This window comes from Oncorhynchus kisutch, linkage group LG11 (genome assembly GCF_002021735.2).
Source record: "Oncorhynchus kisutch isolate 150728-3 linkage group LG11, Okis_V2, whole genome shotgun sequence".
Taxonomy (NCBI): Eukaryota; Metazoa; Chordata; class Actinopteri; order Salmoniformes; family Salmonidae; genus Oncorhynchus; species Oncorhynchus kisutch.
In genome coordinates this window covers 72,544,593-72,566,377 of record NC_034184.2, presented here as the reverse complement: position 1 = coordinate 72,566,377, position 21,785 = coordinate 72,544,593, and the positions used below count along the sequence as shown (strand labels likewise).

Below are 21,785 nucleotides of genomic sequence, written 5' to 3'. Positions count from 1 at the left end.
AACGCGTTCTCTGGAGTGGTGAATCATGCTTCGGCAGTCTGACAGACGAATCTGGGTTTGGCAGATGCCAGGAGAACGCTACCTCCCCCAATGCAAGGTGCCAACTGTAAAGTTTGGTGGATGAGGAATAATAGTCTGGGGCTGTTTTTCATGGTTCGGACTAGGCCCCTTAGTTCCAGTGAAGGGAAATCTTTACGCTACAGCATACAATGACATTCCAGATGATTCTGTGCTTCCAACTTTGTAGCAGTTTAAGGAAGAACTTGACTGGCCTGCACAGAGCCCTGACTTCAACCCCATCGAACACCTTTGGGATGAATTGGAACACCGACTGCGAGCCAGATCAAATCACCTAACATCAGTGCCCGACCTCACTAATGCTTGTGGTTGAATGGAAGCAAGTCCCCACAGCAATATTCTAGTAGAAAGCCTTCCCAGAAGAGTGGAGGCTGTTATAGCAGCAAAGGGGGGACCAACTCCATATTAATGCCCATGGTTTTGGAATGAGATGTTCGACGAGCAGGTGTCCACATACTTTTGGTAATGTAGTGAATCTAAATGCTCAGGTCGCGTGCACTGGCCATGTCAAGGGGCTATCAACGTGCTGCGGACAGGGGGGGGGGGGACGCTCCATGACTGACTGAGCACTGCAAAGTGCAGGAAATAATTTTCATCACCCATAACAGCTACTTAATACATGTCCGTGATGGTGATAATCGATTTGAAGGAGGCTAAATGGAGTAGACTAAGGTGGGGGTAGTGACGCTGAAAGCAATCACCTTGAATTACAGAGAAGAGTGACTGACTGGTGTGAGAGCCGGTTGTCTTGCAGCACACTGCATAGGCTACAACAATCCCAAATATTTTAAATGAAGGGGAGGGGTACACAAAATGATGTGAGAAAATGCTACTTGTGGCGTTACAGTAAATAATTGCAGGCTTCACACAACATTTTTAAAATCTCATTAATATAGACTACAATTTCAGTATAGGGAATCGCCTAGGCTAATAACATCGGTTGAATGAAAGAAAGCGCATCATTACCTGCTCTTGTTGTTGAGATGTTTTCTGTGCCTCCTTCACCGTAGTCATGTTCCCCTACAGTCAGATCAAACAGCTGCTACACTACAACACAATCACAGGTGCCTTTTAGAGGTGACCGGAACTAGCAAAGTACCACGAAGGGAAAAATACATTCAATTTCAGTCGTGAGGATTGAAGTTGAGAGAGAGAGCTTGAGGTAAGCAATAAGAAGTCTGGGAAAAAATCCCAGCAAAAAAGCAAGTCTTAATCTGAGAGAACACAGATGATGCTTAGTTGTAGCTGGGAGAAAGTGGGAGGGAGAGAAGTAGAGATAAGGGCTGAGGCAAAGACAGCTACTGCAATTTTCACCGACCGCACCACTTTGATAAATGCCTGGCAACCACCAACGGGCGACTGTGATGGGGGAGGCGAAGAGCAATGCTTGTCCCCCACCTCTTCACACCTATCATATTTTCACGTAGTGGTGACACACACACACACACACACACACACAATTGATCATCAATGTAGATGTAATTTAGGCACTACAATCATACCAGTTATCTTCCCATTTAGCTCCAATACCAATGAGAGTAAAATAAAAATGGACAAAGCTATCAATAATAATATGTATATCATGTATTGGAATGGAACAGCTCACATTGACAGCCTATGTAGTGGGGCTTTAATGACAGTGTTGGGTTGGCTGCCCAGTCTCTAGAGCTCCAACCATTTCAGCACCACGGCGCTGTCCGCCTATGCATGCAGAATTGCACTCAAATGGGAGAGGTTATACAGACACGCTTGGTGTCCAAATTGATGACGTATGTCTCGCAGCTGAGAGTCGATTGTGGAGACAAATGGATTCAGTTCAGTCAGTCGTCCTGACAAGTCTTTCCCAGCCAGTCTATACTGGCTAGCTGGCTACAACAGCAGCACAGCGCTAGTTAAAATAAAGTGATGTTTATTTCGATGGGCAAGGGAGAAATACCTTTTAGTATTGGCCACCATCTGGATTTGGTCAACATTTCCAATTTGTTCCATCCCACTTGATTTTATTTAGAGTAGGATAGCAGAATACACGAGAAATAACTTGTAATATTGGAAGTAACCATCTGGATGTCACCATGATACAATCCACTGCTCAATGGGGAGAGTTTGCGCTGCAACACAACAACACAGAGCACAGTGTCCTTCGCTCCTGCTTGCCGCAGTAAGGAGAGGAAAGATGCTACACTGAACAAAAATATGCAACATGTAAAGTGTTGATCCCATGTTTCATGAGATGAAATAAAAGATCCCAGAAATGTTCCATACTCACAAAAAGCTTATTGCTCTCACATTTTGTGTACAAATATATCCCTGTTTGTGAGCATTTCTCCTTTCTCCAGGTGTTTGATATCAAGAAGCTGATTAAACAGCATGATCATTTCACAGGCACACCTTGTGCTGGGGACTATAAAAGGCCACTCTAAAAATGTGCAGTTTTGTCACACAACACAATGCCACAGATGTCTCAAGTTGAGGGAGCTTGCAATTGGCATGCTGACTGCAGGAATGTCAACCAAAGCTGTTGCCAGATAATTTAATGTTCATCGCTCTACCATAAGCAGCATCCAACGTCATTTCAGAGAATTTGGCAGTATGTCCAACTGGCCTCACAACCGCAGACCACGTGTATGGCGTCATGTGCGCAAGTGGTTTGCTGATGTCATCGTTGTGAATAGAGTGTCCCATTGTGGCATTGGGGTTATGTTATGGTCAGGCATAAGCTACAGACAACAAATAGCATTTTATTGATGGCAATTTGAATGCACAGAGATACTGTGACGAGATCCTGAGGCCCATTGTCGTACCATTCATCTGCCGCCATCACCTCATATTTCAGCATTATAATGCATGTCGCAAGGATCTGTACACAATTCCTGGAAGCTGAAAATGTCCCAGGTTTACCATGGCCTGCATACTCACCAGACATGTCACCCATTACGCATGTTTGGGATGCTCTGGATCGAAGTGTACGACAAAGTGTTCCAGTTCCCGCCAATATCCAGCAACTTCCCACAGCCATTGAAGAGGAGTGGGACAACATTCAACAGCCCAGAATCAAGAGCCTGATCAACTCCATGCGAAGGGGATGTGTCGCGCTGCTTGAGGAAAATGGTGTTCACACCAGATACGGACTGGTTTTCTGATCCACACCCCCTATTTTCTTTTAAAGGTATATGTGACCCACAGATGCCTATCTGTATTCCCAGTCATGTGAAATCCATAGAATGTATTTCAATTAACTGATTTCCTGATATGAAATTGTTGCATGTTGCGTTTATATTTTTGTTCAGTATAGATAATGCAGTTAATATATGGGGAGTGTTTGCACTGCAACACAATAACACGCTCCTACTTGCCACAGTAAGGAGAGGGAAGTAGCTAGATAGTGTAGCCAATATTAGGCCAGGGTGACAGTTAAAGCACATTTATTGTAGTGATTTTCACCAAAAACGACTAAAGTTAAATTTTTGTAAAAATAATAGGAAAATAACAATTACTCAGATTAAAATGGAATGATTCTGAACACTCAAGTCCAAATTTCAGCAGACAAGTTTTAAATTCTCCCGGAAGTTTCCCAAGCACAAACTAGATGGGAACGGCTCATCTGGACAACGGACTGAATCAAATCCGTTTGTCTCGACTGAACTCTCGCTGCGCAACAAACGTCATAAATTTGGGCACCAGGCGTGTCCGTATGGCCTCTCTCCACTCACACACTCACATAATCAGTGGCGATATTAGCATGTAAATCTTGGTGCTGCAAACTCCCCAAAAAGTTTTTAGATGCATGCCAGCAACGCCACTACACAACACAACAATGAACAATAGATTAGGCAGGGTAGCCTAGTGGTTAGAGTGTTGGGCTAGTAACCAGAAGGTTGCAAGTTCAAACCCCTGAGCTGACAAGGTACAAGTCTGTTGTTCTGCCCATGAACAGGCAGTTAACCCACTGTTCCTAGGCCATCATTGAAAATAAGAATTTGTTCTTAACTGACTTGCCTAGTTAAATAAAGGTATAAAAAAAAACACTATAACGGTGAAAAACAGTACCCACAAACTGTTAGGGCCTAAATAAAAGTTGTCCCAACAGCAGAGCTTTCTTTTCAGCACATTCAGGCTCATTTACTGCCTTTTTAAAAAACAAAGCTGATATGGCTGGCCTGCTTAAACAAATGTGGTTTCTACTGACAATTGAGATGAACAAACTATGGCATAATGAAACAATGAGCAGTAATTTAGATTAAGACTTTAATGAGCGAGCTAGGACAGACGTAGTCACTTATGAAATGTAGAGCGACAGAATTCAGAACGTGGGCCATTCTTACAGTATTCTTCCTGTACACCAAGTCAGAACCGTAGGATAAATAAAGGTGGCATATAAGCAGACAATTAAAGCTTACAATATTCAATGATTACATTTCTCTAAAACAGGCTATAGGCTTCCTGTGCACCAGAAAGTCAGAACAGTAGGCTAAGTTATGAGGGGGAAAGGGACCAAATTATTAGGGTGAGGATAGGACTGTTGCGGTGCCATATTACCACCACACCGGGGGTCACGAGTCATGAAGGCAGTCAAATTCCACGTGCTCATTTAGTCACGGTAATTAGGCTTCTCTGTTGCTGCTGATGGTCATTAGTAGAATACCAAAATTGGTACTCAGCACTCTATTGTCTCTCTAAATCACTCTGACATCAATGCAAATGTAAATTAAAATCTAATCAAACACTTCATGAGAGCCCATGAGCTCATGTTACGCAACATTTCTATAGGCTATTGACATGACTGTCCATGAGAAACCAAATAGGTCAGATCAGGTTTGCAATGAATAACTTCAATCAGACCCCCTCTCACCATAGAAGGAAGGGACTAGTGGGAGTTAACAACTCACGCTCTGTTGAAAATCAAGGGAGAAGATCCAGACTTGAGCTTTCAAGATTCACCAAAGGATTTTTAATTTTTTTTTATTTAACTTTTGTTTAGCTAGGCAAGTCAGTTAAAAACAAATTCATATTTACAGTGATGGCCTAGGAACAGTGGGTAAACTGCCTTGTTAAGGGGTAGAACAACAGATTTTTTACTTTGTCAGCTCAGGATTTGATCTAGCAACCTCTCGGTTACTGGCCCAACGCTCTAACCACTAGGCCACCTGACGGAATGTTCTTTGTTCCAATATACTTTTCCATCTGAAATTATAGCAACGAATACTGGAACAATATTTCTAACATAGAACGTGGGGAATGGTCAGAGGCGATCTATAGAACACTAATGTAACTTTGTTAGTTATTTTGTGATGTCATTAAAAATGTTATAAAGGAAATACTGTAACTTAGAAAGTATACCGACTACATATACGAAGTGTCCATACTCTGCGTTGTGCATGTAATATGAACAATTATGAAAGTGTTTTTGTTAAGAGAGGGATATGATTTGAGAAGCTGTAAGAGAGAGTTTTTTAAAATAACTTTGCACAGTGAGTAATCACCACCCTGAGTGAGGTCAGAGAGCATGTCCGTCTGTCGGAACTTCCCCTTTTGAGCAAACTGTATGAATTCTGTGTTAAGAAAAAACACATTAGACCTGAAAGACGTGAAGCTGCAGCTGCACGTTTAAAGTGGTTTGATTCTAAACACGAGGTAGAGACGATAAACTCACATCCCGGACAATCACTGGTACGGCTGATTAGCTGTCCTATGTAAAGTATCTTCAAAAGTGAATTTAAGTAGGACCATCCTGTTACTCTGCTCAAACCATCGATATGACTGGCTAGCCTATCTTCAAAGAAGCTTCTTCAAGAAAGAATGGAAGGAAAGAGAGATCGCCGGCGAACCCAGGCATTTCACGTAAATACATTCATGATTTCTTACTCAAAGCTTGCGGCGGTTCGTGTGCATATGGTTACTGTAACACGACTCCAGCTACCATAGTCATAGACTGTTCTCTCTGCTACCGTATGGCAAGTCTAGGTCCAAAAGGCTTCTTAACAGCTTTTACCCCCAAGCCATAAGACTCCTGAACAGCTAATCAAATGGCTACCCAAACTATTTACATTGTCGTCGTCGTCCCCCTCCACCCCCTTTTTTACGCTGCTGCTACTGTCTGGATATTATCTATGCACAGTCACTTTAACTCTACCTACATGTAATCTACATGTACATATTACCACAATTACCTCGACTAACCTGTGCCCCCGCACATTGACTCTGTACCGGTACCCACTGTAAATAGAGTCGCTACTGTTATTTCACTGCTGCTCTTTAACTATGTTATTTTTAACTTATCCATTTACCTAACACTTATTTACTTAACACTTATATTTATTAAAACTCCATTGTTGGTTAAGCGCTTGTAAGTAAGCATTTCACTGTAAGGTCTACACCTGCTGTATTCGGCGCATGTGACAAATACATTTTGATTTGATTTTTGATATGGTTACTGTAACAGTCTGTAATATTTATTTCTCACACAGAATAGGTCAACTTTTGTACTATGGGGGATAGTAGATTGACATAGGCTAGTGCTTTTGCTGTTCATTAGGCAAACTCATCTTGCTGGCTGACGAAAGTACATTTTTATTTATTTATTTTTTATTTCACCTTTATCTAACCAGGTAGGCCAATTGAGAACAAGTTCTCATTTACAACTGCGACCTGGCCAAGATAAACCAAAGCAGTGTGACAAAACAACAACACAGAGTATGACATAAACAAACGCACAATAAATAACACAATAGAAAAATCTATGTACAGTGTGTGCAAATGTAGAAGAGTTGTGAGGTAAGGCAAAAAATAAGCCATGGAAGTGAAAAAATTACAATTTAGCAATAACACTGGAATGACAGATGTGCAAGTAGATAATAGAGATACTGGGGTGTGATAATGATGTGCAAGTAAATAGAGATACTGGGGTGCAAAAGAGCAAGAGGAAAAGAAACAATACGGGGTGAGGTAGTTGGGTGGGCTATTTACAGATTGGCTGTGTACAGGTACTGTGATTGGTAAGCTGCTTTGAAAGCTGTAGCTTACCCTCTCTTGGGTAGGGGGCAGTATATTCACGTCCGGATGAAAAGTGTGCCCCAAGTAAACTGCCTTTTACTCAGGCCCAGAAAAGCATATAATAGATGTGGATAGAAAACATTAGAATGTTTCTAAAACTGTTACAATTATGTCTGTGAGTATAACAGAACTGATATGGCAGGTGAAACCCCGAGGACAAACCATCCCCCCAAAAATAATAATTCAGCCTACCACTATTTTCAATGGCTGTCACTTTTATTACAAGGCCAAGTCCTCCCAGATTGCAGCCAGAAATTGTAGTTTATCTAGGTGACTCCCATTTTGGCTGTAGTGTTTCCAAGCACGTGAATGAGAGCGCGTTCTTTTGTATTTTTCTCCGGTAGAGACAATAATAATTCTCCGTCTTAAATTTGATCGTTTATTTACGTATTAGGGTACCTAAGGTTTGATTATAAACGTTGTTCGACTTGTTAGGAAAAGTTTATTAGTAACGTTTGGGATTCATTTTGTATGCATTTTGATGGAGGGAAACTGGGTGAAATATTGACTGAAGCGCACCAGCTAAACTGAGTTTTTATGGATATAAAGAAGGACATTATCGAACAAAAGGACCATTTGTGATGCAACTGGGACCTTTGGAGTGCCAACAGAAGAAGATCATCAAAGGTAAAGCATTTTTTTATATCGCTGTTTCTGACTTTCGTGTCGCACCTGCCTGGTTGAAATGTGTTTTTCATGGTCAATTGGAGGTGTACCTGTCTATGTATTTCAAGGCCTACCTTCAAACGCAGTCCCTCTTTGCTTGACATCATGGGAAAATCTAAAGAAATCAGCCAAGACCTCAGAAAAGAAATTGTAGACCTCCACAAGTCTGGTTCATCCTTGGGAGCAATTTCCAAACGCCTGAAGGTAGGCAAGTATAAACACCATGGGACCACTCAGGAAGGAGACTCATTCTGTCTCCTAGAGATGAACATACTTTGGTGTAAAAAGTGCAAATAAATCCCAGAACAACAGCAAAGGACCTTGTGAAGATGCTGGAGGAAACAGGTACAAAAGTATCTACATCCACAGTAAAACGAGTCCTATATCGACATAACCTGAAGGGCCACTCAGGAAGGAAGAGGACAATGCTCCAAAACCGCCATAAAAAAGCCAGACTACGGTTTGCAACTGCACATGGGGACAAAGATCGTACTTTTTGGAGAAATGTCCTCTGGTCTGATGAAACAAAAATAGAACTGTTTGGCCATAATGACCATCGTTATGTTTGGATTATGTGGATTTATTGAAGCAACATCTCAAGACATCAGTCAGGAAGTTAAAGCTTGGTCACAAATGGGTCTTCAAAATGGACAATGACCAACAGCATACTTCCAGAGTTGTGGCAAAATGGCTTCAGGACAACAAAATCAAGGTATTGGAGTGGCCATCACAAAGCCCTGACCTCAATCCCATAGAAAATCTGTGGGCAGAACTGAAAAAGCGTGTGTGAGCTTGTGGAAGGCTATCTGAAACATTTTTACCAAAGATAAACAATTTAAAGGCAATGCTACCAAATACTAATTGAGTGTATGTAAACTTCTGACCCACTGGGAATGTGATGAAAGAAATAAAAGCTGAAATAAATCATTCTCTCTACTATTATTCTGACATTTGACATTCTTAAAATAAAGTGGTGATCCTAACTGACCAAAGACACGAAATTCTTACTAGGATTAAATGTCAGGAATTGTGAAAAACTGAGTTTAAATGTATTTGGCTAAGGTGTATGTAAACTGTAGGTAGTTGTAGTTGTCCACTTAGTTTCACTTGCATTTAAAAGCAGTTGGAGGCCTCTGAAGGAGTGTTGCATTGCATTGAAGCTCAGAACATCAGCTGTCTGGATTTGGGTGAAGGAGAAGCGGGGGGGGGGGTGCTGCTGGGATGTTGCTGGGGTAGGGGTAGCCAGATGCAAAGCATGGCCAGCCGTAGAAAAGTGCTATTTGAAATGATTGATTATAGTAATTTTATCGGTGGTGACAATGTTTCCTACCCTCAGTGCAGTGGACAGCCTGGAGGAGATGCTCTTAATTCTCCATGAACAAAACTTTTTGGAATTAGTGCCTCAGGATGCAAACTTCTGTTTGAAAAAGCTAAAGTTAGCTTTCCTAACTGACTGAGTGTATTGGTTCCTGGAATTTTATCAAGAGCAGTCAAGTTTGGGTGAACCAAGCGCTACATCTGGCGTCAGTGTCAAACGTCAGTTTGCAATTTCGTAAAAACTGATGCACGGGCAATTTCTAGCCCCAACACCCTAACATCAGCACCCTTCTGCTCAGATGGGATGGGTGGAAATATTTGAGGAGTGTCCTTAAAAACATGATCTAACGTGCTTATTTCAGGAAGGGCTGGCAGGGATATTTAAGACCAACTAAAAGCTGGTTTAAGAGGTAACACGGATGGTTATGTCATGAATGTTAACGGCGGAAAACGCAGCCTATCCAGCCATGACACACACTGCCCATATGAGCATGGAACAAGATGCTTTTGGTGCCTGTATACTTCGTATTTATACAAAAAAAAGCAATATGCAAAAAATAAAAGCAATATGCAACAGTTTCAACAATTTTACTGAGGTACACTTCATAGAAGGAAATCAGTCAATTTAAATCAATTAATTAGGCCCTAATTTATGGCTTTCACATGACTGGGTAGGGTTGTACCTGGTAGGTTCCTTTATAATTTGTGTGAGATTGAGGGCATCTAGTTTAGATTGTAGGTGGACAGTTCTCCCAATATCTTCAACATGCACCTCAAAATTGAATAAGTACACATGCAGTTGCGTCCCCGATGTGTCTGTCTTCACTTGTAGCCTATGAGAAAGACCCGATCACATGATGGAGAGCCATGTGAGTGAGAGGTGCTTTAGAGCACACAGCACTCAGAGAGAAGGGCACAACGCAGCACTGCAGGTCAAGGGCACAACGGCCACGGGCCGTAAAGGGCATTGATGTTTTTAGGGTACATTAAGGTCACACAAAAGGGATGCAGCCATGAAATTCAAAGCATTATCAAGTGCTTGTCAAATTGTGAATGAGAGACCGATAAAGTGTGTACAGAGCCTGCACAAAAAAACAAAGCAGAGCTCATGCCTTTCAAGAAACTTTAAAAAAAATCATCATTAGTCGCATCATGCAGCCTTACAATGTATTAAAAATCAAAACATATAGCCCAACATTTATAACAACTAAAGTTACATTAACTCTAAATTAAGCATATAGGAATACCTGTTTCTTTATTAACCGCTCAACACAGAATAACCGCATGTGCGCACTCCCTCAAATCGATTGGAGAAAATATCCATTCTATTTTCTTCAGCTTTGTTTAATTGTATTCTTCATAAGATAAAATTATTTATTTTTAATTCGAAGCAAATCTTGTCTGCTAAATTAACTAGTGTGGCCCACAGCCATTTGGCATAGCCAGGAACTAACATAAAGACAACTCAGAGTATGTTATTCTGTTTTTCTGTACCAAAGGTCTGCATCAGTGGTGGAAGCCAGGACATGTTAAATGTGTTTATGTTAAATAATGTCAATTACTGTGAGACAGACAACTATTTGCTCGACAATCACTGACTGACAAAATGTTGTGACCGCCACAGCCCTAGGTGAGGCACATGGGCTACTAACAGCTTACTACACAACATACACCTAGTATTATTTTCTTTGCTACAGTATACACAACATTTTTGGATTCACTTTGCTGTGCTGTACTCACTTGAACAGGAAGGTGGCACAGCAGTCCTTCTTGTGGGCAAATTTTGCCATCAAACTTTGGCATTCTCTGTGAGTTCAAGACAACTGGGAACTCTGGGGGGAAAAAACAAGGTCGAATCATGACTTCAGTGATCTTCAGGTCAGAGCTCTAGAAACTTGGAATGCTGAGTTGGATGACCGTCCAAAACTTATTTTCCCAGTCAGAGCTGGTTTTTTCAGAGTTCCCAGTTGTCTTGAACTCACTGAAGTCTGAGATTTCCCAGTTGTTTTGAATGCGGCAGAAGTCATGCTGGATTAGCATAGCCAATGTATTCAAACTTTTCTGGCCCATGTCCAATGGCCGATAAGCACCGATACGTTTTATCTATAATTTTTCTTAATTTGAAAGGATTTGCCAGTAGTTTGTCAACTTAATTCATGAAGATGACTGCTTGTCTAGCTTGCTAGCTAAGATTTTGAAAGTATGATGTTGACATGATCAGTCCAATCAAAGCTACATTAGATATAACGTGATCTGACAATTTTATCTGTTGCCAATAACCTTGAGCCTTCTTGGATGGGCACTTCTAATGTAAATCTATGGCAGCACCCTAGGGGCTTGAATTTTCGAGCTCTCCCCGTAGATTTTGCACTGATATAGTGTCCCCATGAGTGACAGAACACTGAGCCTATCACAGCGCAACTACAGAACATGACGAACCCCTACGCTCCGTAATTTCCGCTGGCTTACCTACCACCATGGAAAGCACTGAGCTATGCTGAAACACCTGCACTGTGAAGCTGCCTTACTCAAGAAAGCAAGAGGCCATGTTTTTATGCGGCTTTATTAACTCAATTATTTATTTTTTACATTGTTTGCAAACAGATATGGGACACGTATTAATGCCAAAATAACATGCTAAACAGGTGGGGCACAAAACAGGTGGGGTTCTGCTCCACCTGCCCTGAATGACAGGTCACCACTGCACATAATTGTATGCAATACGTTTTTAATATCTATTTGTCTTTGTATTTATTATGGATCCCCATTAGTTGCTGCCAAGGCTGTTCAACTCTTCTAAATACATGGTTTTCTAGCTTTAAGAGTGAGATCTGCACCATTAGACAGAAAGTGTAAAGCTGTAGAAGATTCATTGCCATAGGTGATTGCAGCATCCCAGATGGCTTGAAAGGGTAGATATGCTAAACAATTCTTGAAATTGAGGCATCCAGGTTGCTCGGTTAGAAAATAGATAGTTGAACCATGTATACTGTAAGTATCTTTTAATATACTGTATCTCTTAAGGGCTAATGTATGCAGCGGAGAGAGATTCAGCGGAACAGAACATGAGAAAACAAGTCTAAATTGGTGCTAGGGGAAGCAGTGTATCCAACCAAAATGTTCTTCCTTGAATTTAAAGTCTCTCAGTAACAGCATTAAAATAAAATGAAAAATCCTGACAGAAGTGTCTAACATATTGAGCACAAGGCAACTAAGATTCAATTATCATGACTAGAAATGTCAGTTGTTATCAGCGGTCATGATTTTACATAACCTCTGTTCTGTTGTGTCATAATTACGGCATGCAAATACTTTTTATAGACACACTTCATGATATTACTGTAGCCTACAAAAAAAATTACACTTCAGACATTTGAAGACAAATTCAAATGAGCTACACTAAGGGCTCTATTTTTAACAAACTTAACGCAATGGTCAATCTAATCACTGGGCGGTAGAATACTGCTGAGTCAGGCGGTGTCAAATATTTTTGCTATTTTCACAAGTACAATTATCAGTGCAGTTGCTGGCGTTGGCGTGAAAGAGCTGGGTTTTGATGAATAAACAAGTTGTGAGCGTGTCAAGGCTTGGTCCCTCACTGGCCAATCGGAACGTGCTCCATGGCTAAATACTGTATGTGGTTGCTTCAAGTTGTGTATTTACAGTGTTTTATGTATTGCCTTGGAAACAACTTCAATTTTAGTCTGTTATAGTATGTTAAACAGCTTACAGAAACAAAATAACAAAATGTAAACCTATCTCATCTTTGCTAAATATGTTCACTTGAACCTGTTGTTCCACTGTTGTAAGTAATTGCATAGCTTCAATGTTGAAATATATAAATAGCATTCACACTAATAAAGGGGCTAGGCCTACTATAAATTGCATTATGGCTGAGCATGGACATGCCAAATGTTGTCAATAAGCAATATTAAATTCACTAAAAAGAGAGCAAAGAATTATAATCAAATTCTAAACAAAACAACAACCTAATTGCTTCCAGTGGGCATATAATATTAAAACACAGACTATGGAGGGTTTTACGCACATCTTTCCCAGTAGCTGGACAAAGATCCAATATAAAAAGAAAGAGAGAATGTCCACTCACCATCATACTGCTCCCAAATATAATGTTCTATATACATATTGGAACCACATTACACATCACATTCACATTTCTCCATATTGCCTGTGCGCCACAGACGTTCTCGACACAAAACCAGCACAGTGAATCATTCTAATAAGTTTGGTTTTGATCAAATTAAATGAAAAACAAGCAATCTGTTTGTTTTATTCAACAACAATAAATACATGTAAATCATTTTAATGATATCATAAAATCACCAGGATAAAAAAAACATTGAGGCATTGCCGTTGAACCAGCCTTCGTTATAGTAGGCCTAAGGTTAGCCTACATGGTGCTTGGGTTTTAAAAATATGAAAACGTAAAACAAACAATTGTTACAGGAAAATCCATTTGAAATATGAGGTTCACCGGTATTCACTGAGGTTCTCATCTCTTGTTTCAGGATAGGCATGGACTAGGGATGCACATTTCTGTACGTTTTGCTGCCAACTAACTGACCCTCATTAACCATCAACCTTTTTTTCCCTCCAAACAGTAAAATGACATGACAAACAGAAAATACTTTCAGAGATCTGTATATAATGACAAGATGATTATGTTTCCGCCTTAACAATGGGAGTTGTCCCAAGGCAATAAGGCAGCTTAGGTCCAAAATAAGCCCATAGAAAACATATTGGGCTTATTTTGGACAGATTTTGGTGAGAGTGAAACATCTCGCTTTGCATCTTACTCTCTAATACTATGCATGCATACAAGGACCGGAAATGTTTCATTAAGAGCTTAATTGAAACATGCAACAATAGCAAGCCTATCGTCTTACAGTCAAAAGGTTACAGTTTATTATTGAACAAGCAACTCCTGTAATGAAGCAGCTAATAAAACATCATATTCAAACATTTGTCAAAATGCAATATTCGGAAAATGCCGTTCTAAAACAGACAACCTAATGCGAGCAGTTGTGACAGAGATGAAAATCTCCGTTAGAAATTTAGAAAGAGGGGGGATCTAATAGCAACTACTACGGTGGTTGCTAATATGACTAAGATTGTGCCTTTGGCTTCTGGATAATGAAAGAAAGTTGATATGAAAACCAAAATAACAGGAGAGAAATGCCATTTAATGGCACAAGGAAGTCTTTATAAATGGATGGATTTTCGCAAGGCTACTTTGAAGGAAGGAAAGACATGTTTCATTATTTGAAGTAAAGTAAAACGTTCAGGTTTCAAACAATTATACTGCCTCAAGCTCGCATTGCAAAGTGTTGGGTGATGCACTGATAGTCAATGGTAGGCAGGCCTATGCCCCCGAATGTTGAATGTAAAGGGCTCTTTAATTACGAGTTGAGATTAATAAAAATAGCTCTTTTTAATCATGGCCACAAGTTTTTAACACACGATTGCATTTAGAATTGTTATTTGTTGTGCAATGGCTGGGCTTACAAAAGCAGATTTCACCCCAGTAGCCTACAGATGAGCTACTCTGGTGCTGTCTGACAGGTGGTAGGCTATTCCCCTCCTCAAACTCTGCAATTTAATTCCACCAAATGATGCAAATTAACCAATAGACTGATAAGCATGATTGGTCAAATGTATTTTCAGCAACTAACCGATTAATGGTTAACCGATAACATCCCTAGCGTGGACACATGTAGCCTAAATCATGGAGGTGGTTTTACACACGTCCAAAACGGGACCTGCATGGCTAAAATAATGTGGGCCTTCCTACAATGCATAGATAAAAAGGGAATGTCAGCTCACTGTTTTGTCCCTCACAAACTTGATCTTTTAATAAAGCTTTGGTGAATAAGATTGATTTCCAAGAGGTCACACGGGTCAAACATTTTATCAACAGTCTTGACTAGGCTACTTGATCACATTGGGCATGACAAAAGGAAAACAGCCTTCATTGAGAGGAGGGGAGGCTATGCTTGTTTTTTAATCAAATGAACAAAAATCTTAACGCACCATGTAAAGTGTTGGTCCCATGTTTCATGAGCTGAAATACGAGATTCCAGAAATGTTGAAGAGTATTTCTGTCTGTAATAAAGCCCTTTTTTGGGGAAAAACTCATTCTGATTGGCTGGGCCTGGCTCCCCAGTGGTGGGCCTAGCTCCCAAGTGGGTGGGCCTATGCCCTCTCAGGCCCACCTATGGCTGCGCCCCTGTTCAGTCATGTGAAATCCATAAATTGGGGCCTAATGAATTCACTTCAATTTACTGATTTCCTTCTATGAAATGTAACTCAGTAAAATTGTTGAAACTGTTGCATATTGCTTTTAGATGTTTTTTTGTTGTATAAATACGAAGTATACAGGCACCAAAAGCACATCTTGTTCCATGCTCATATGGGCAGTGTGTGTCACGGCTGGATAGGCTGCGTTTTCTGCCGTCAACATTCATGACATAACCATCCGTGTTACCTCTTAAACCAGCTTTTAGTTGGTCTTAAATATCCCTGCCAGACCTCCCTGAAATAAGGATGTTGGATCATGATGTTTTTAAGGACACTCCTCAAATATTTCCACCCATCCCATCTGAGCAGAAGGGTGCTGATGTTAGACAGGTAAATTACAGAACCTAACGTTGGGGCTAGAAAATGCCAGTGCGCCAGTTTTTACGAAATTGCAAACTAACATGCATATGACACGAACACCAGTGTAAGAAAATAACTATCCTTTTTTCAAAAGGTACCTTGAAACAAACCTATGACTACTTTCAATGCAACACAAGTATTATTAAGATAAAGTTGATTTACTATCTTACACTTCAGGGGCTCTCAAACAAAGTATCAATGTTCACGTTTGGCCATGTTTGGTCCTCCCACAAATTAAACCCAATGTCATTTATTACAGCCCTGTGTTAATGAAACATTTCTGGGAAGAGACATTGCATTCAATATCCAAATACTGTATATCAATGAGTTACTTATACGCATTGTGTATTGTAACATTGTAAATGTTAATTATACCCGTTTCCTTCCATTCTCCTCTAGTTCTTAGCAGATATTTTAGTATGTGCAGGCTGCTTTGTTAATGAAGTGTGGGCACTTTGTTTTGGTGAGGTAAATTACTCTGGAATCCCAAATGGGTGTCTGCAGTGTCAGACCCACATGACAAGCACACTGCTGCACAGTGGGAGGAACGCAATGTCCTTCAAACAGAGGGCCTACTTTTAGACTCTGCGCCTGCCTGCTTAAACAATTCCAAAGCAATTGAATCCCTTTCCAAGTGAACACAAAGTATCCTCAAACACTGAATAGTATAGACTTGTACACAATACACAAAACAAACACACTTACAATCATACTCCCACAGACATAGACAAGTTAATATTAGTACAAGCACTACTAAGGCACTTCAGTGTGTCGTAGTGATCAAGCACTACTACACAACCAGCCTGCTCCTACTGTATTTATCACTGACAGCATGATGTATCAAGCCAAAAGGGATTGACGAATCAGTGAACTCTAAAAAAAAATATGCCCTATCTGAACCAGATGCCCCTATTGGCTGATGACTGATACTGTGCTGTTCAGCCTCTGTGTTTGCAACGTAACACAATTCCCATCATCCTGCAGTGGGGGAACCTGTATACAAACCTCAACCCAAGTGATGTTGACAAATGGACGAGGAGAGGATGATGAATGCCTGTGGCTTTGCCTCCGTTTAAACACAATACCTTGGAAGTTACAGATTAATTGAGTGACGATGCCAACCGGCCGGAACAAATGGAGGCCCTAATCATTTCCCCCCCAGTGCCAAGATGGCTGCCAACCAAATGAACTGGAAAAGGTGCTCAAGACTGATGAGATGTCGCCTACTAATCAATACCAATGCAACCTCAAAATACTGTGTCGATTGATCGTTTTGGCACTGGTAATAGCCTTGTAATCACTGGAAGTCATCACAACAAGGATTACAACGATGGTGAATTGATAATTTAGTGACTTTCTGTCAGTGTTGATAACATACATCATGGAAAGTGTATTCTGGTTATACAAAGGAGACTGATAAGTCTGTCCATGAATCCAGCAAGCTCATATTCCACAAGCTCATATTCATAATGATAGCCAGTGCTTCTTAAGTACATACAATACCTGCAGTGTTTGTTGTTACTTTAGAGTATACAAAAAGCACAGTGGAGGCAAAAAACAGCAGCCTAACAGTCAATTACACTACAGGGCCCAGAGGGAGAGTCCACTTTGATCTATAATCGTTATCTCTGTTAAGGGGATGGTGAACATGGGAATAAATGCCTAATGGCCATTGGTTCAAATCATTCAAAAATAAAGGCAGACAAAGAGTGCATTTCCTGTAGTGTTTTTCTAAGTTTTACTTGTGTAAAAGCGAGAGCAAAAGATGGTGATATACCAGACTTCAAAATCTGTGACGCAAACTGTACTATATGTTCCTGGCTGACTCGAGTACGATTTTTTATTGAGATTTACGGGAAGATCTAAAGCTTTAAATCCCAGCGCTAGGGAAAAGACGTCTCTTTCTCTATGAATGTACATCTGTTGTTGTCTTGATTGGGACTCAGTCTTACAGAGCCATGTTGGATGCTTCACTAAAAGCTAAGAATAGCAACAGGGCTGTACATTATAAGGAAATATGTGTGTGTGTGTGTGTGTGTGTGTGATAAAACTGTACAACTTCCCAGCACACCAATCTGTAGGGGGAAATGGATTCTAAAATGGCTTTCTGAACCATATCAACTACACTCTTTCAGAATGTGCCTTGTCGTCGCATATGGCCATAGCCATCTCTCAGCGTTACATTAGCTCTTCTAGCAAACTCTTCGATATAGAAAACCACCAGCGTATAGCATAGAACCCCTGGGACCAAGAGCAATGTTCTGTTACTATTGAAACAGAGAGTACTGTTTTGAACCTTAGCACAGCAAAAACAAACAAAAAAACTACTCATGGTTATGATTGAACCAAAGGAATGTATGTACTCATGTCACAATTCACAACAAACCATTACTACACTGAAGACATATTCTGTCATGCATAAAATCTATCTGTGTTCATGCTGTGGCGTGTACTGCTGCTTGGATTGTATTATGCTACCCATGAATTACAAAACGGGTACTACAAAACAAAGTATGTGAAATAAATGTGTGCTTGTCACAGGGTGTCTAGAAAATCCTAAAGCCTTCCAACAGATTCTTAGCATATGAATACTACTAGTGCTCTCCAAATTCATCCATAGGAATACTACTACTGCTTTTCACACACATACGAATACTACTAGTGATCTCCATATACACTATATGAATACTACTAGTGATCTCCATACACACTATATGAATACTACTAGTGATCTCCATATACACTATATGAATACTACTAGTGATCCCCATATACACTATATGAATACTACTAGTGATCTCCATATACACTATATGAATACTACTAGTGATCTCCATATACACTATATGAATACTACTAGTGCTCTCCACATTCATCCATATAAATACTACTAGTGTTCTTCACACACAAACTCAGCAACAAAAAACAAAGTCCTCTCACTGTCAACTGCGTTGATTTTCAGCAAACTTAACATGTGTATATATTTCTATGAACATAACAAAATTCAACAACTGAGACATAAACGGAACAAATTCCACAGACATGTGACTAACAGAAATTGAATAATGTGTCCCTGAACAAAGGGGGCTTCAAAATCAAAAAATAACAGTCAGTATCTGGCCCTAGACTTCTGTGAAGTTATTTGGATTTTTTCAAATAATCTTTGAAAGACAGGGTCCTGAAAAGGGGCCATTTATTTTTTTGCTGAGTTTACATATGTGCTCTCCACATTCAACCATATGGATACTACAAGTGCTCTCCACATACACTATATATCCATAAGTATGTGGTCATCCCTGCCCCGGTCAACTGTAAGTGCTGTTATTGTGAAGTGGAAACGTCTAAGAGCAATAATGGCTCAGCTGCGAAGTGGTAGGCCACAGAAGCTAACAGAACGGGACCGCCGGGTGCTGAAGCACATAGCGCGTAAAAATCACCTGTCCTTGGTTGCAACACTCACTACCACGTTCTAAATTGCCTCTGGAAGCAAAGTCAGCACAATAACTGTTCGTTGGGAGCTTCATAAAAGTGCTTTCCATGGCTGAGCAGCCGCACACAAGCCTAAGATCACCATGCGCAATGCCAAGCGTTGGCTGGAGTGGTGTAAAGCTCGCCACCAATGAACTCGGGAGCAGTGGAAACGTGTTTTCTGGAGTGATGAATCACGCTTCACCATCTGGCAGTCCGACGGATATTAACACTACAGCATACAATGACATTGTAGAATATTCTGTGCTTCCTTCCTGTTTCAGCATGACAACGCCCTCGTGCACAATCGAGGTCCATACAGTGTGGAAGAACTTTACTGGCCTGTAGCTCAACCTCATCAAACACCTTTGGGATGAATTGGAATGCCGACTGCAAGCCAGGCCTAACTGCCCAACATCAGTGCACAACCTCACTAATGCTTATGTGGCTGAATGGAAGCAAATCCCTGCAGCAATGTTCCAACATCTAGTGGAAAGCCTTCCCAGAAGAATGAAAGCTGTTATCATAGCAAAGGGGGACCAACTGATTTTGGAATCAGCTGTTGGACGAGCACCCTGAAGAAGGCACAGTGATGCCGAAACGTTGTTGATTTACCCAATAAATTACTGGGAGTTTAAATATGGAGTTTGCGACTATATTTTTATAGTTTATAGTTTATTCGCCGTAAGTCAGCAACTCCACACAAAATAATTATTCTGGGTGTGCCCCAGCTCATGTTTTTTATGACAAGCAGGTGTCCACATAATTTTGGTCAAGTAGTGTACATCCATATGAATACTACTAGTGCGCTTCACATGCATCCATATAAATACTACTAGTGCCCTCCACATACATACACATAATACTAACATATTTTATTCACACAAATCCTATTTTAGTAGAGCGCTGCCAGGTTCCCCTGTTCTTACTTGCCTGACCCAAAATGGTCTGTATCAGGATATGTATTGGGAAAAGTAATGAAATATCTGACCCTCTGACTGTGTGTCTCTGTGAGTGTGTGTGTGTGTCTGTGCGTGTGTATGTGTACAAAACCTCTCCACAGTGGTCCCCACATTAACAGGGCTCTTCTGACCCTTCATCTTGACTCAGGAAGGATGCATCGACACGCTGCTCTCCCCTGGGGAGAATACTGTAGAATACGCTGAGCTTGTGGATACGTATCAGTCCTCTGACCACTCAGACGTGAAATCACAAACAGAAGAGGACTCAGAAGCCATGGTCTGCATTACAAGCATCAGATTGGCTGGGGGACACGTCTATGGTGGCCGGTGACTGATGGTTGTTTGTTTTTTCAGCTTCATTAGCATACTCTGCCCTATTGGTTGAGGATGGGGTTGATGCTAATCAGTCTGGTAATGGCCTCTACCTTCTAACCTGCAGGTTTAGGAGAACATATACAAAGGAATTGTTGTCATGACACCTAAGTGCAGCTGCACCAACATGGTTTGTGGAGTTGATCTGTTAGGCATTGTTTGTTTTCTTCTATGGAAGCACAAGTGCTTGCCAACCAATTTTTCCTGAAGTCATTACTATAATGCCCAAAGCAGATATTTTATTTGTGATTTTGTGAAAAGGTTGTCCTTAAATGAGAGAACATATTAGGCTATAGTGGAAAGAAATCAGTATTGATCATTAGCCAATAGATCAAAAGTTGATAGTCTGTTGTCAGCTGTCATTGAAACATCATAGGTTTAAGACAACTCTGAAATATGTATTAGAAACACAAAAGGGTCTTCCTCAGTATAACTATTATGGCCCATGTTGACTCCAATGTAGATAAATTGTAAAGTATTTTGTCTGCAATGTCTTTTTCAGACCCCTGTAAGACTAGCTGACGCCATTGGCATCTGCCAATGGGGATCCTAATATATCAAATCTAACACTGCTCACAGTTGTGTGACATTATATGGATATCCTTTGGGGAGTAGACCGTTCTTGATTCACACAGGAAAATGTTAAGTGTGGAAAACCCAGCAGTGTTGCAGTTCTTGACACAAACCGGTGTGCCTGGCACCTACTACCATACCCTGTTCAAAGGCACTTCAATATGTTGTCTTGTCCATCCACCCTCTGGAATGGCACACATACACAATCCATGTCTCAACTGTCTCCTTTAACCGGTCTACTCACCTTCATATTAACTGATTGAAGTGGATTTAACAAGTGATATCAATAAGGGATCATAGACTGACCAGGTGAAACCTATGTCATGGAAAGAGCAGGTGTTTGTAATGTTTTGTACACTCAGTGTTGATACTTGTCACTCTGGCCAATAGCACGTCGCAGCATCCAGTAAAAATTTTCAGCACCTGTTAACCTATTTCAGCACCACTAAGGGCATCACATTTCAGGACCATCAGATGCTCAGCCTGTGTAATAGATTTCAGCACCATTAAATGGACAGCTCCACCACAACATTTCAGCCCCACCAATATGACAGCTCCTAGAACCTAAGGGAGTGGCACAATGACTCAAGACCAGAAATGTAATCCTCTCCAGAATGCAGG

At 40.7% G+C, this 21,785-nt stretch overlaps 1 protein-coding gene across 5 annotated transcripts in view; it reads right to left on the bottom strand.

Moving 5' to 3' along the window:
- LOC109899295 (dipeptidyl aminopeptidase-like protein 6) overlaps positions 1 to 21,785 on the bottom strand; it is a 351,844-nt gene that overhangs the window by 141,140 nt on the left and 188,919 nt on the right. Inside the window, exon 1 of one of the 5 annotated variants that reach the window (XM_031836278.1) lies at positions 1,045 to 1,384. The exons of the other annotated variants lie outside the window; for them this stretch is intronic. Coding sequence (XP_031692138.1) covers positions 1,045 to 1,092 — 48 coding nt within the window. The 5' untranslated portion in view covers positions 1,093 to 1,384. Of the gene's footprint in view, positions 1 to 1,044; positions 1,385 to 21,785 lie in introns of those variants that run through there. 5 annotated transcript variants of the gene reach the window in all.